The sequence below is a fragment of the Phoenix dactylifera genome, chromosome 1 (genome assembly GCF_051530095.1).
Source record: "Phoenix dactylifera cultivar Ajwa chromosome 1, Ajwa_hap1_PhDact_Kaust_v1.1, whole genome shotgun sequence".
In the NCBI taxonomy this organism is placed as follows: domain Eukaryota; kingdom Viridiplantae; phylum Streptophyta; class Magnoliopsida; order Arecales; family Arecaceae; genus Phoenix; species Phoenix dactylifera.
Window position 1 is genome coordinate 69,511,726 of NC_143190.1, and position 16,509 is coordinate 69,528,234.

The 16,509-nt window shown below is 38.3% G+C and overlaps 1 protein-coding gene across 11 annotated transcripts; it reads left to right on the forward strand.

The window, feature by feature from the left end:
- The first annotated feature begins 9,657 nt into the window (after positions 1-9,657).
- Positions 9,658-16,509, forward strand: LOC103720577 (pentatricopeptide repeat-containing protein At2g13600-like). Of its 11 annotated transcripts, none has more exons than XM_089927001.1 (8): positions 9,658-9,873; positions 9,992-12,316; positions 12,741-13,051; positions 13,776-13,963; positions 14,229-14,543; positions 14,644-14,724; positions 14,860-14,985; positions 15,818-16,509. In XM_089927001.1, exons 1-2 carry the CDS (start codon positions 9,774-9,776, stop codon positions 12,301-12,303), a joined length of 2,412 nt encoding a protein of 803 aa, XP_089783127.1. In that variant the 5' UTR covers positions 9,658-9,773; the 3' UTR covers positions 12,304-12,316; positions 12,741-13,051; positions 13,776-13,963; positions 14,229-14,543; positions 14,644-14,724; positions 14,860-14,985; positions 15,818-16,509. The 11 variants fall into 11 exon arrangements, with proteins under 11 accessions (XP_089783127.1, XP_089783121.1, XP_089783123.1 ...); XM_089926986.1 differs by having other exon boundaries at positions 9,659-9,873; positions 14,171-14,543; XM_089926992.1 differs by having other exon boundaries at positions 9,659-9,873; positions 14,171-14,543; positions 14,860-14,873.

The following is a 16,509-nucleotide window of genomic DNA, read 5'->3' on the forward strand; positions in this document are numbered from 1 at the left end:
ACCAGTGTTTACTTTGGAAGTAAAAATGAATGGCAGGAGTTTAGTGCCTTCCATGGAACCAAAGAGTTTGCAGCCCATGGCATTTTCCATCTTCTAATTTGTGTTCACTTAGATTTGATGTCCAATTCGATCAATTACAATATAATCCGAAATTAATAGAACCTAAACTGACCATATAAGAATTAAGAAGTGACTTCTGGACTATTCTGGTCAGCTGGGGATGCGTTCGGTTCACATGTATGATCAAAAATTGGAGGCAGTTTGAGCTGGATTTGGACGGTCCTCATGTTGTATCTTGAGGCATGATGCAGCATTGATGGTGCAAAAAAAAGGACGGAAGAAAATTAGTTGGACAATCATTAAAGTAAAATTAGTAGTTGTATTAGAGAAGCAAAAATTAATTTCTTGCATGATCGTACATCTCGAAACCGACCTCTACTGATAAGGCAATCCAGCCAATGAAAGCTTGCCACCTAGTCGCATAGAGAGGGTCCCTTGCTGAACACATTTTGATGGGTCGACTTTTTTGTTTTTACTATTTGAGGTAGGGGCCAGCATTGGAACACCACCCAAAGTCGTTCTTTCACCGTCCAACATCGACTCGTGGATGCTCGACATCGGAGCACTGTTGATCGAACACAGTAGCCATCAAAACATCGCTGCGGAGACATACATTGATCTCATCTGATCAATGACCCTCACTAACTTGACATCTGGTTTGGATTGGTTCCCAGCACCAACAAATGAAATTTGGCACAATAAAGTAATCTTGTTAAATTGCCTTGCCGATAAAATATTCTTTAAACTAAATGAAGAAAAAAACAAGCTCCTTGGCTGCAAGGGTTGTAGAAAGTTAAAGGACACCAATAATTTTATGGTGCCAATATGCTAGTAACATCTTGGCAGTTACAGCTGATTATATGGAGGATGATATGCTATGCTTCACATTACATTTCTTATGTGAACAAAATTGACACCACAAACTCAAAATAGCCATTAAAAGTTTGGAGAGGAGACTATATATGTGACATATGTAACTATGCATGGGATCTCCAGCTGGTGATTTAGGTAGCTCATACCGTTCTGACATCACTCTTAATAATAAAAGGAGAGTGCCATGTCTCCATGCTTGATGTGATTAAGCGTGCAAATTTCTCAACAAGAAAAGATGTGGCCATATTAGGCTATGATAAGTTCAACCTAGAAACCTTAAATGGATGCCATTTGCTTTATTTATTATTTAATGATGGCCCCACTAGATTAATCCATTCAAATTGTACCTTCAAAATATTTTTTTTTCTTAAATTTCAGCTTTATGTATTGTCTTTATCCCGCCGATTTTTAATCATCTCATGCAAAATCAAAGAATTAACATGTTCAAAACTTTGACTTGGACACTAGGTCTAATTTCTTGGTGATATTTTCGCCAATTTCTTGTTGAATTCAATTGATCTGGGTTATCCAGCATGGTTGCTCTCCCTTTATGAGGTAGTGCTGGCTTTAAAAGTCGTTGCTATATCAAATTTTTTTAAAGTACTTTATCAACATGATAAAGATAGAGCAACTATATTTTGTATGGTTTTTAGTTTACATATCATGAAATATTTGTATTTTATCTAAATCAAGTTATCTATCAAGTCTTTATGCCTTTTTTTTTAGAGCGATTGTACTTTCTGGTTTGGAAAAACCAACTAGTTCATTAGATTTTATTAAAGAAATATGCATGACTGCCGCTTAGAGAGGACCAACCTGCAATATATTATATGCAAAAAAGATATGGTAAGGGAGAGATTGATTAGAATCTCTTTGGCATAGTTAGCTAAGAGAGTCTGCGAGGACTCATGCGGGTATGTGTTTAGTCCCACATCGGTTATTCGCTAGGTAGATCTTAGGTATGCAGAATCAAGGAATTCAAATAATAACTTCCGGCTAGCCATTTTGGGTGAGATCTTGGGTTGCTACAGGGTCATTTATATTTGGTAAAGACAGTTGCTATTTGCTACTATAATGATAATATATTGAACTCAACAAAGTATAATTTTTGTTCCCTCCGCTCTCCTTGAAAGGCTTTGTAACGGCATTAAGCAGATGGAGATTTAACTCATATGGCCATGCCTTTGTTTTATGCTGATAGTCTATAAAAGATCATGCAGGCATCTCCTTCATGCTATCTTACCAGAAAATTCGAACCAAGACATTAAGCATCCCAATCCTTTAACCGTGAACTCTGATCAAATAAAAAATTCTTATTTATAGAGGCGTTTCTAGGGCAGGACTTGTCTCAAAAGAAACTTAATTTTTTATTCAACAAATGCAAGTTAACTTTGAAAGTTGAATAAATGAAGATTTTATCAACTCGATCGTACCATTTTCTTGCGTGCAAATTGGATTAAATTTGTGGTGCTTGCTTAATTTTAGTTGATAGGATTTTTGCATGAATAACCTTCTAAATATCGAATTTTGCATGAATATTTTTTCAAAATTGATATTTGTATGTATACCCTCGTAAAACACTTGTTTTGTCATTCTATCCTTTTTTTATTTTTATTTTTGCATATGTACTCATGCTATCTAACGACGTTAAAAAATTAACAGCTTCAAATTAAAATGACTAAAATACCCTTAATGGATAGACATGCAATAGATCATAATCACGATAGTCGGAAAAGAAGACAAGGACAATAGCATAATTTTAAATTTTTATTTTATTTTTAATTAATATAAATATGTTTTTTTTAATATCGTTAGAACAACCGTTATATTAGGGGCATTTGTACAAAAACAGAGTTTTACGAGGGTATACACGCAAATATCAATTTTGGAAGGGTATTCATACAAAATTCGATATTTAGGAGGGTATTTATGCAAAAAAAAAATCTTAATTTTAATCCCACCCTGCATCTCATGCGGAAACTTTCTTAACTGGAGACTAGGAAAGAAGGCATGGGGATTTGTTTAACCTAATTACGTATAGCTTTTATAAAGCAAACTGTCAAATAGTCAAACATATGACAGCAATTAATCGTTCTCGTGAACATAGAAGATCGCACGGAAATTTGGTGCCTAACAATATGCACTGCTCCCCGACCTAACCGGCCCAGTGTCCGTCGAGGTGTCACACTTTAATATCATTCCCTCCTCCCTTCTCTTCAACCATGTCGACCAACATGCATAGACTTAAGGACAGCATTATTTCAGAAAAGCAGTAATTTCTCATTATTGAGATAGATTTTTTTTGGGTAGAAATAAAAAGTTATGTAAAAAATAAAAATTAAGCAACTAAAAGATATCCATCAACATCGAACATAGCGAATATAATGTATAAAGCACAACTACGGAAGTTGCAGAAATCTTCGACTCGTCAGTAGCGTGCGCCGAGCTTAGAGCAACCCAAGAGGATATCTGTTATACAAGACAGACACTGAGTGCAGACCATCTCCTTCTCGAGAGAGACTCGGCTACGGTGATAAGTGAATCTGGGGTACAATCGAGGACGGACCACTGTTTCATGATATTCGTAGATTACCGAAGAAGTGTGACTTCTACCGGGCCACGCATGCACGTCTACTCAGAGGCAAACGGTGTTGTAGATTAGGTTGCTTCCTTCGTAACTTACCATTTTGGAAATTTTATCTGGGTGGACTGGGGTCTGTGCTAGAGCTTTTATATAGTTTTTTTTTTAAATTTTGTTGACTGTATCCATATTTTTGATGTTTGAGCTGTGGCTGCAGGAAAAAAAAAAAAAAAAAGAAAGAAGAAAAAGAAGAAGAAGAGAGAGGCGGTAGGAATCTGCTTTCAATTTTCGTCTCTCCATCTCGATCCAGTTTAGCTGGCCATACTGTTTCATTTAAAATACTATTATTATTATTATTATTAAGAAAACGGACCGGAGTGTGATTAAATTAATCACGGGGGTTCGCCCGTGACAGAGCCCTCCCATCTTCCCCCGTTATCGTCGCGTACTCCTGACGTCAAAACCACGTCACCCTCAGCGTCGGAATGAGCCGCCCACAATGACGCTCCCATCTTGAGGCCATCATCACCACCAAAACCGACGCCGTCCTTTTATTTATTCTTATACATTTTATTTTAAGTTTTTAACAAATAAAAGAAAAGAGAGAAAGGCTTTCTGACCCATCAATCAATGCCACGTATTGTTTGAAAAATAAAAAAAAATACTGTCCTCCCTCCGAAACGGATCACGTGCATCCGTTCCCACCGTACGCTGATTCCTGACGTCATAGCAGTCACAGATGAGCCGTTTGTCCTCCCGTTACGGCGTGACGTGAAACGGAGCCAGCCGTCGTCGTACTCCTGTCTGTACGCCGACACTGGATGATGCTCCCAAATAACCACGTGGAGAGATAAATACCGTTGGATCAGAGATGGCATCAAGTAATGCGTATGGTGCCTCGCGAGGCGTCAGCGGACGTACCAAATTTTCAAAGGTGATGGCTCCGTGGGGCCTTGTCGCACGTGCTAGAAAGGGAGATAACGGTGGAGAAACCACGCGCCGGCGCGGCCACCGCGTGCGCCGCAGGCCCAGCATAAATCGCGCCAAAAGGAAAGGGAAGTTGCCGTAAATCCAACACCCGGAAATAACGGAGGTTATAACGGAAGGGACGCTGTCACCGCCGGGTCCAACCTTCAAGCATGTCATCTGGCGTTCCGGGTCTTTTAAAAAAAAAGTTTATTAATTATTAGATGAAAGGATTATATTCTTATAATATAGATATTAAAACTCAAAAATATGTTCTAATATGGATAATAAAAAATTATGTGTTTTCTAAAAATGGCTGATGGAGATTCTGCATGCTATTGCAATGGTTATAATTTTTGAGAGTTAGATGATACTTTAATTGTGTTGCATGCTCTTTTTTATTTTACATCGCAATAAAATTTATATAAATCAAGGAAAAGAGCTTCTCATTCTAGCTCTTACATGTAATAGCCGACACAAAGGATGATTGCTTCTATTTCTATAGATTTATTTCTAATTATTATTTGATCATTTGGATCAATTGTAATTATATCGAACATAGATTTCAAATATTATGTTTGGCTTTTTGAATCAATTTTTCCTTATTTTGCCAATAAAGAATAGTTTTCAAACAAAAATTGGGTCTGAATTCAAAAGAAAATAAAGTTAAGAAATTACCAATATAATTAAAAATTAATTTACCACCATCAAGTGAATTATTTTGATGTTCAAATTCTCATAAATTATTAGGAAGTAGCTTATAGATCTTATTTATGTCGAGTAAAAGAAGAGTAATGATGAGAAAATAAGAATAAATAGTTAATTATAAAAATAATAAATCAATTCACCCTATCCAGTGTTTGTCAAATAATTGAATGATATAGATTGTTAATACTTTTATTTACACAAATAATATAACAATCAAATTATAGCTAGTCATAGGAGAATAACGATCATATTTTAAAGATTGATTGCTATTCCACTTTCGAGCGAACCCATTGCAAGTGGTTTATTTTTAATGAAGTTACACTACCAATCTCACTTCCGGTCAATTAGTTTTTTAAAATTTTAATTAAATTCTTTAACTTTTTATACATGTCCTTCATATTCAAGTATGATGTTGGCTCAAATTAAAAGTTGAAAAAATTAACTATATATTAGAAAAATTGAAAGTTGAGAGGATAAAAGTGTAATTTTATTTCTGTCCGTCTAATTTTTTTGGTAAAATGAATTAATTAAATCAGCTGAGTATAATTATATTTATAAAAATCAGCAAACAAAATATATGGTAATAAAATAGAAAGTTATATTGTAATATTTTATAATATTAATTTTGTGTGATTGGCCTTTGATGCTTCTTTTTTTTTTACGGATGGGCTCGATGATATTAGACCACCGTCACAAAAAAAAAAAGAATAAGAAGAAGAAAAAACAAAACAATATGGTGTATGTGAAGGCGAAAAAGCAGAGTTGCGTTCACGATCAGAGATCAGGACTCTAGAATAATTGCTGCTGGAAGACGTCTCTTTTTCAAGACTTCAGTTCTAGAGGCGGAGCTCTGAGTAGCGTGGAAGAGAGTCTCTTATGCGAGATATGTGCTAAGAGCTAAGCACATCACTTTTTAGAGTGACTTGACTGTGGTGATAGAATAGATTCATCGGAAAGGGCGGAGAGGAGCAAAGCATCTGCTTCTCGACGACATCCAGTGGTTGGTAAGGAGTTGTGCCTCTTTTCAGATGGTGCATGTGTACCGAGAGGTAAATAGGGCAGTTGATTGAATCGCTTCTTACGCCGCCTAGTATTTCGGCATTTTTTTTGGACTTGTGAGTCAGAAATTTCTCCAGCATTAGATAGTCTATTTTCTTTTGACAATACATTCTATGCTACTATAAAATCAGTGTGAGTAGCCCATACAAAAAATAAATAAATTAAATAAATAAAAATAGAAAAGGCGGGAAAGCCGAGTGGGCGAGTCCTGTCGCATTTTTAAATTCTGGAGTGACGCTGCTACCGAGGAAAAGCTGCGTCATGATTGGGGATTGGAAGGATACGTCAGGAATTATTCTGGGAACTCGTAAAGCTAAAAGCGTATCCCTTGCATTCTCTCTCTTCTTTGGGTCTAGTCTTAGTACTGAAGTTACTGATGACCGGCCTCCCTCCAACGTCTCTCAAAACTGATTTCCGTGCAAGGGAGAGAATTGCTGACCAAATAATAATATAATAATTAATTCTAAGAACTCGATATCCTCCCTGACCATTCATAATTTTTTGTACGTAGACCGCTGCTTCCGCACGTTCAGTTTTTCGAATTTTAAGTTGTTTTCTTGAGTTTCTTATCCTGCATATATACATAAATTTTTTAATGTTAAGAAAGATAATGGGCTGAGATTGTTTAGTGTCATTTTGGCAGCCAAAAAAAAAATCCATCATTTTGATCACCTATATATAGGTGCTCAAAATTGAAATATGCCGGATATCATACAAGATGGAAAATAAAAATTAATTCGAAAAAGCATAAAATTATTTAAGATTTTTAATTCAAAATTTTGGCTAGATTACTATACCTGCCAATAGTAACACTAGGAGAGACAATTGATTGGAGAAAGAAGCATATGGAAAATGATAAGATGCTCGAGCAACATAGTATCTCATCCATTATATTTATTTTACTGCTTTTTTGTTGATTGCAATCATTAGATATGGCGACCTAAACTATTTTCATGACAAAATTAAAATATTAATAATATTGATCTTACTAATATAATTATTGGAATACACTAGCTGAGATGAAAGAGAGATATTTGCTATATCTTATCTTGAATTGTGGCTTATATTAATAGAAATTGAAAAATTACTAGCAGGATAAAAATTTTAGGTGCAAAAGGTTGTGTAATTATAGAGACAAAGAGAGGTTGGTGAGGGTTGGTGTCAAAAAAATAATATTATGAATCCAATTATAGTAAAATATTTGTTAAATTCCATATATTTGATTTCTTGTCTCATACGTAAATATTATATTTTTTTGGAACAAGGAGGGAATAGTTTAAATGTGTGCAATTTATGCCCGGGCAACATGGTATCTCATCCATTATATTTATTTTACTATTTTTTTGTTGATTGCAATCATTAGATATGGCGACCTAAACTTTTTTTATGACAAAATTAAAATATTAGTAATATTGCTCTTACTAATATAATCATTGGAATACACCAGCTGAGATGAGAGAGAGAAATTTTTTATATCTTGTCTTGGATTGTGGTTTGTATTAATAGAAATTGAAAAATTGCCAGCAAGATAAAAATCTTAGCATAAAGCTTGCGTAATTAGAGAGAGAGATGTGGGAGAGGGTTGGTGTCCAAAAAATAATATTATGAATCCAATTATAGTAAAATATTTGTTAAATTCCATATATTTGATTTCTTGTCTCATATGTAAATATTATATTTTTTGGGACAAGAAGAGAATAGTTTAAATGTGTGCAATTTATGCTCGGGCAACATGGTATTTCATCCATTATATTTATTTTACTGCATTTTTGTTGATTGCAATCATCAAATATGGTGACCTAAACTATTTTCATGACAAAATTAAAACATTAATAATATCGATCTTACTATTATAATCATTGGAATACACCAGCTGAGATGAGAGAGAGAAATTTTTTATATCTTGTCTTGGTTTGTGGTTTATATTAATAGAAATTGAAATATTGCCAGCAGGATAAAATCTTAGGCAAAAACTTGTGTAATTAGAGAGACAAAGAGAGGTGGGAGAGGGTTGGTGTAAAAAAAAAAAAATATTTTGAATCCAATTATAGTAAAATATTTGTTAAATTCCATATATTTGATTTTTTTTTCTCATTCGTAAATATTATATTTTTTGGGACAAGCAGGGAATAGTCTAAGGCCCCATTTGGGGGAGTTTTTAGAGAGCCAAAAAGCACTTTCTGACCCTCCAAAAGTACTTTTGGATGAAAAAGGGTATTTGGTAAAAATTTTGAAAAGCTGTTTCAGCTTTTGCAGAAAGCTAAAAATAGTTTTTCGGAAGAAGCTCCAATTTATAGCTTTCTAAAAAAAAAGTTATTTTTAACTTTGCCGAAAAGCTATTTTTTTGACCAAAATACTTCCATTCAAAAAATCGTTTTTTCTCCCAAAATACTCCATTGCCTCCTCTTCCACTCCCACCCATCCCCCTCTTCAATGCCACCTAGGGCTGCAAATGGGTCGGGTCGGGTCGGGTCCTGAGCGACCCCGACCCGACCCGGTTTTTTGTTCGGGTCCTAATTTTGGACCCAGACCCGACCCGGTTGAAATTCGGGTCGGGTCGGGTCGGGTCGATGCCAACCCCGTCGGGTCATTCGGGTCGGGTCGGATCCGGATCCGATCGGGTCCGGGTTTGGGTCCGGTCGGGTCCATGAGATGAACAAGTTTTAACCCCAGAGCAAGCAAAGTTAAACAATTGTTTTCTGCAAGTTTTAACCTCATTTTGAGTGTGCAATGTTATATGTTAATACCTTGTGCCTCTTATACATCTTCATGGACATCTTTTCTAGTTCCTATCATATGTTTCCTTTTCATTCTTTGGCATAATTCCTTTTGCTGCTGGCTCTGATTATTTGCATATGGGTTTACGCTGTCCATGTCCGAATTATGTGGATAGTGCAAATTCCATTGACAGCTTCGAGGAGAAAATTCCATGCCTATTTCTGTTGCATCTGAAAAACTTGTCTAAATACTCAGCAGAGGAGAGTGTTTCTGGAGAGTAAAATGCACAATCAAGTTGATCGAGTAGAGAGCCAAAGCAGCTTTTCTTTGTTGTATGAATGCCAGGGAAAATCAGCTCCAGAAGGAAGCAAAGGATCTTTATATTTTCGTGAAGACTGTCTTGAGCAAAAACTTTTAGGAGAGGACAATGATGAACTGTGCAATGCTAGAACCAAGATTGGCTTTGCAAATTTAGACCCGATCTATTTTTCGGGTCGGGTCGGGTCGGGTCCCGGATCAAGATTGGGTGGACCCGACCCGACCCGAAAAATAGATCGGGTCTAAATTTAGGACCCGACCCGGCCCCGCGGGTCCTAAAATTCGGGTCGGGTCGGGTCTAAAGCGGGTCGGGTCGGGTCGGGTCCCGGGTCGACCCGACCCATTTGCAGCCTTAATGCCACCCTCTCCAATAATACATTAATATATTATATTATATAATTTTATATTATATTATGAAAAACTCTTCAATGCCACCCTCTCCCATAAAAATGTGATTACCAAACAGCTTGAGCTCCCAAACAGGGCCTAAATGTGTGCAATTTGTGGCCCTTACTTAGGCCATCGACTTTTTGGTCGCTGGGCAAACAATGTGCAGATGATGTCCTCGCCGCCTCGTCCTCCTTTATCCGGTGTGGGACTAACCACTCTTCTTATGCATTATGCTTTCTTCCATATAAATTTCCACCGCAGGCCCCGATGCTCTCCGTATGAACTATCTGAACGGGTTTGCGTTCTGATGTAATACAGGTCAAATGCTAGAGCTGCTGATGCTCATGAAGCAGATCCAAATCCTCAATTCCGTGCCGTTTCCTGTGAAATTTTTAAGTTCTCGATCTTTGACGATTTGCTCCCCGCAAAGCATCGATGTTACTTCACTAAACAAACTGATCATGGGCTGCTCTAAAGCTGGTGATTTGGTATCTGCCCGGAGGCTGTTTGATCAAATGCCGGAACGAGATGTTGTCTCCTGGAATTCAATCATGACTGCTTATGCAAAGAACGGTCGTTGCAATGAAGTTATTCGAATCTTCTCGGAGATGAATGGTTGCAGACTGATGCCGAACCATACGTCCATTTCCACTGTTTTGTCAGCTTGTGCGAAGCTCAGAGCTTTGGAGCAGGGGAAACAGATTCATGCGCTGTCTGTAAAGACCGGTTCTTCGGCGAATGTATTTGTGGGTACTTCTTTGATTACAATGTATTCGAACTGCAATGTCTCCGATTGCTTGATCCGGGTGTTTGATGATATAGTTCGCCCAAACCTTGCGACGTGGAATGCTTTGATATCGGGCTTTGCAATCAACCGCAGGATGAACTATGCTCGTGAAGCTTTTGATCGGATGCCGAGACGAAATGTTGTTTCTTGGACTGCCATGATTAATGGGTATGCTGAGGTTAAGAAAGTGAGAATTGCACTGGAGCTGTTCAACTTGATGCCTGCCAAGAATGTGGTAACTTGGTCCGTAATGTTAGGAGGCTTTGTTAGTAATGGACAATTTGAAGAGGCAATTGAATTCTTTGCTAAGATGATGAGTGATGGAGTTCCAACTACTGCTGCTAGCATTATCAAGGTAACTAATGCCTGTTCTGGTATGAAAAATGTCAAACAGGGCAGAAAGATTCATGGCTATGCGATAAAATTCGGATTTTTTCATCTTGATGAGGGCGTTGAGGCTTCATTTGTTTTAATGTATTGTGAATGTCTGAACATAGAAGCAGCTAAGCTAGAATTTGACAAATTGGAAGGTAAGTTTATCAGATCGTGGAACTCCTTACTATGCGGTTATATAAATAACAAAAATGTCAATGAGGCCCGTAAATTTTTTGATCATATGGACAAAAAGGACAAGATTTCTTGGAACTCAATGATTAATGGTTATCTGAAAGATAAGAGAATTGATGCTGCTCTCGAATTGTTCTCAGAGATGCCCGAACCAACTGTGGAGTCAACTACAGCTTTGATGTCAAGTTTTTTAGAAAATGGAAATCTAGATGAAGCACAGAAATTATTTAACAAAATGCTTGAAAAAGATGTAATGGCGTATACGACTTTGATACATGGTTACGTGGAAGAAAGCCTAGTGGACAAGGCCTTGCAGCTTTTCAACAAGATGCCTGAAAGAAATACTGTCACATATAATGTCATGATCTCTGGTTTACTTCAGCATGGGAAGGTTGCCGATGCTTATAAGCTCTTTAATGAGTCTCCCGAGCGTGATGGTACAACTTGGGATGCTTTAATATCGGGGATTGTCCAGAATGGGTTGTATAATGAGGCTTTTCCACTCTTTAAAAGGATGGTATTATCTGAAATAAGCCCGAGCGAGTTAGCTATAGCTAGCCTTCTCACTGCTTCGTCAAGGTTATCTCTACTGATCCTTGGGGAACAAATCCATGCTGTTGTTATCAAGCTTGGGCACGAATCACACATGGTGGTTGGAAACTCACTAATAAATATGTACTGCAAGTGTGGGGATATGCTGCTAGCTAAACTAATCTTTGACTGCATGCCTGAGTGGGATGTGGTGACGTGGAATGCAATGATTAATGGGTATGCATTTAATGGCCTTGGTAAAAATGCTATCGAAATGTTTGAGATTATGAAGAGGACGAATACCAAACCTGATGAGGTCACTTTTCTTGGTATACTATCTGCTTGTACGCACATGTGCCTTTTGGATGAAGCTCAGCATTACATTAGTTCTATGAAATATGATTATGGAATTTCACCTAAATTAATGCATTATGCTTGTATAATTGATCTTTTATGTCGGATGGGTATGGTTGAGCAGGCTGAGAAATTGGCTTACTCGATGCCTTTTGAACCAGATTCTGTGATATGGACTTCGCTTCTGAGTGGGTGCAGATTAAATTGCAATACTAAATTAGCAGAAAATGCAGCTAACCAGCTATCTGCTTGTGATGCAAGGGACCCAATGCCATATTTGCATCTTATCAGTGTTTATGGGTCAGCTGGGAGATGGGATGATATAGAAAAATTGAGAATTCAAAAAAAGATACTTGGGTCTAATAAACGACCTGGTTGCAGCTGGATATAGACTTCCATCCAAGGTAAGTTCATGATGAACACTCCTACTCAGGAATTCTAAGATATCATTTTATAGCATATCAGTAGGCCTGTTAACGAGCTGAGCTGCTTGGGCTCAGCTCGAGCTCGGCCCGGTAAAAGCTTGGTTCGTTAGTCAAACCAACCCGAGCCCGAGCCCAAAATGAGGCCCGTTTAAACCCGAGCTCGAGCCCGAGCAGCTCACGAGCACGTTTGGGTTCGTGACTTAACACTGCCTGGACTCTTTTTGAGTCTCCCCCGTCTCCTCCCCTGCCCCCCCAATATTCTCTCTCTCTCTCTCTATTTTGTTATGTGCGGAGAGCTGCTCTGAGCCCTAATCGGTGTAATAATATTTTGTTATGTGCGACGCTCTCCTAGTATTCTCGGTGGGCGGCTCTCAAAACTCTAGTCCTAATCGTATAATATCAGGGAATAGAGAGGGGAAGAAGAGAAAAAGCGGCGGAACATGGAGCCGGGCAGCTGCGAACCGCCATCCGACATCGGAGAAGGGGAAGAAGAAGCGACGACGGCTTGGACTGCGGCAGCTCCGAAGGCGACGAAGGCGGCCTACCCGATTGTGAGCTCGGCACAGAGGATGGGGGAATAGCCCCTGCTCGGCCTTTTGTTTGGGGTGATCGGAGGTGGGATCGTCTTCCGGGATGCGGAGGGTGCCGTGGCGAAAGCGGCGATGGCGGGAGCGACGCTGCAGGGGAGATCATGGAAGAAGAAGAGAAGAATAGGTATTTTTCTTTTTTTTCCCTCTTTCTTTGCAATGTTCTGTCTCTAAGACTTTTCCGCGCCCACACAAAAAAAATATATTTGGTGAATTTTGTCAATAATTTATACTGATTGTGGTGTTTAATGTATACTGGATCTTTGTTATCGAGCTTGAGCCCGAGCTCGAACCCAATACAGAGCTCGGTACCAAGCCCGAGCCCGAGCCCGAGCTTCTGTGAAACGAGCCCAGCCTCGGCTCGGCTCGTTAACAGGCCTACATATCAGTCATTATAGTAGCACTAAATTAAATTCTAAACTAATACTAGATATCAATTTATTGACAATTTGGTTGTGCACTGATCATTTGCTAACTTGATTGTTTTAGTAAATTGCTCAATTTTGTTATTACATGACTAGCAAGTACGATGCATCACTGTTTATTATCTTTGAAACTGAGGCATGGTAAATATGTTTTATCTTTCAAAGGAGCTTTCTAAGCAGTCCCCAGAATATTATGAGGCAAGGATAAGTCATAGTTAAAATCAACATTTTTTCTTCCATCCAGGGATCTGGGGTTTTATCATTTTGATGGTCTAAAATTTTGAGACTGGTCTGGTCACTCGGGTACTAGGACACTTTTTGGGTGGATGTAGGAGTGAATTCCTTTTTGAATATGGTGAATGTGTACCCATCAAATCATATTTTTCTTTTCTCATCACTTCTGTTACTATGGGAATCCCTGTGTAGTTTTCAGATGATACTGGCATACTACTGGGACTTGCCTTTTGATGCTTACAAGTTCCTTAGCCCATCAAAGAAGAATAGATTTTGCAACCGGGTGATCGATGGGGTGGCAAGCATAAAAATGACTTCTTGTGGGGTGGCACCTGGAGGTTTATATTGTACAAAGCATGAAAATGACTTCTTGTGGGGTGGTAAGCACTCAGCTTGGCACAATTTGCACTTTCTATTTTAAGTTATTAAAGTGCATGATAATGCAGCTACTTGGAGGAGTTCTTTTGTGAACTATCCAACAATATGTTATTGTTTTCGGATTTTTGGATAATAAAAATAATTTTCTTACAATTCACTGATTCTCTGATAAATGTTCAGTTTTTAATTTCTTCTATCCAAATTGCTAGAACATTGTGTAGGTTATGTCCTTGCTTTTTATGGAAGCCATGATCAATGGAACTGCAGAACGATCTTCTATCCATGTCACCTGTGGAGGCACTCTCTACCAAGTTCATGGGAAAGAGCTCTGCTGAGTCGCATAGATTATGAGAACTATGATGACCACCAGAATGTGATGAAGGTGGTTGGGACATGGTGATCAAATGCAGAGAAAACTGTTGATAGCTATCATTATCAAGGAATCAGAAGCTGACAGAGAGGTTTGCCCCCATGGATACGGCACATGGTGGTTGAATTGAAAGGCTATATGATTCAGAGGAGGGTAGATTCTCGATGAGCCTGCAGTCCCATCTAGAATGAATGAAACCATTGGTTTGTCAGGTATAACCTGGGTGTCTAAATTTTCGTTGAGAATGTGAAACCACAGTTTTTTAAGTATTGTTTAAAATGTAAACCAATGTTTTACTGTTGCTTGGTGCAGTGGTAAAGGGCTTGAGTTGAGAAGCGCAATGGCCCGGGGTGGAGTCTTGGAAGTCGCCACTTTGTGCAAAAAGTGCCAAAGGTTGTCTGTTCCCAGTTAATCCCTCCCACAAGCTTGGATTGCCAATATATCTCATTCCTGGGTAAATAAGTTAAGAAAGAATGGAAGGATCTGAGCTTATTTGTTCTAACTGCTGTTCCTTCTATTTTTCTGCAGGATGGAAAAAGAAGGTAAGCCTCCAAAATTTCTCCGATCTGAAAAAAGGAAAAAGTTCCGCATTTCAGGAAATCCCCCTTTTCACTGATAACCCTGTGATGAAGTATCTAGAGCCAAAGCCAGGAGGTGGGGAAAAAATTGATTTTTGGACAATAAGAACTGCTTAATATAGGCAAAGACGTTAATTGGTTTCTTTCTAGTCTTCTTGACACAGTAGAGAAAATATGCATACCATGGTAAGGTGGTGGGCTTCTTTCCATCCACAGGAGTTGAGTTTAGAAAAATAAAGGGTAGATTATTGAGAATAAAGCAGTTGCTGGAGTTTGTTGCTTTTTATCATACAAAAGGTGATCACTGCTCGGAGGTCTTAGTGGGGGGAGTAAGTGTGCTTTTCGGTGTGTCTTTCTATTTCAATGTTTTTTTTTGTTCACATGTTGCAAGCTTTCTCTCCCGAAATTTCCATAAAGTTTCATTTATAACCATTCATCGTCTCTGTGTGGTGGTAATATTTTACAAACGAAAATAAGCTTTGCTCAAATATCAAGCCTACCTGATCTGTTGCCGAGGTTTTTCTTCTGATCGGTGTATATATTTTTGAAGTGTATTCTATAGATGACAACAAGTGCATGTCTGTTTGGGCCAGTTGGTTGGCAGGGAGATATCTTAAAAGAAAAATTTCTGACATATTTTATCTACTGCCATGTATCTAATGAAGAATGCATGCCTGTTGTTTTCCATTTCTTTTTAATTAGATATCTATGCAATTATCCTGCTTACTCAAACATCATTGATGAAAACTTAGAATTTTGGAGATGGAGTTCTACAAAATGATAAGAAAATAACACTGCTGATTGTTAACCATGGTCTTGTTTGAAACCTCCAAGTGTTTTAGTTTGTTTTGGCACTTATACGATAACAACCTTTTGTTTTGAGCAAAGCACCACACATTTTATTACAGGAAAAATAGAAGGAAAAAAAGAGAGAAAAATCCTCAACTCTCTGCACTAGAGGCGCAGAGACACATCCTGCTTCTGCCAGGCTCCGCTGCTGCCAAACTTGTCCACCGCCAGGGTCAGCTGTGCTCCTCCCATCTGAATGGCTCCCGTTCTTCGTCACCGGCCGGCCCAAGGCCGATCACACCGATATGGCTGTAATGACCATAATTTGAACATGTTTAAGTGTTCTACAGCATTAATTGGTTAGAGATATGTAAAAGTTCTTTTTATTTCTGAGATAAGCTTGTGCTTCTTTAGTTCATGTACTCAGCTAAGATGACCTTCAGGCTTGTGTGGAGCGCTCATAGTTTTATTAGAGATTTCTAAGGACTTGCAACTTCTGCGGGAACAATGACGTTGTCCAAAGCATAATAAAGCTATCAGTAGAGGGGCCGGGCCTGTTATTAATATTAGAGATACTGAATCTGAATTCGAATGAAATTGTACAAGAATCTGGGGACCTTCGTTTAATTTTTAGTTTCAGATGTTCTACTGCGTGACTACTATAAGAGGTGGACCTAAAGAAGATATAAGTACCAGCTATGTACCTAGTTCAATTTTTTGTTTGGCATGTTTTGATCCCCGAACCATTGTACAAGCATTATGTAAAGCTATGGAAAATGAATCTAAATGACCGAACTATCTAAGGATGCTA

Coding starts and splice junctions, on each gene's coding strand:
- LOC103720577 (XM_089927001.1), top strand. CDS start 9,774: ATGTGTGCAATTTGTGGCCCTTACTTAGGCCATCGACTTTTTGGTCGC. Junction 9,874..9,991: donor GCCTCGTCCTCCTTTATCCG/GTGTGGGACTAA, acceptor GATGTAATACAG/GTCAAATGCTAGAGCTGCTG.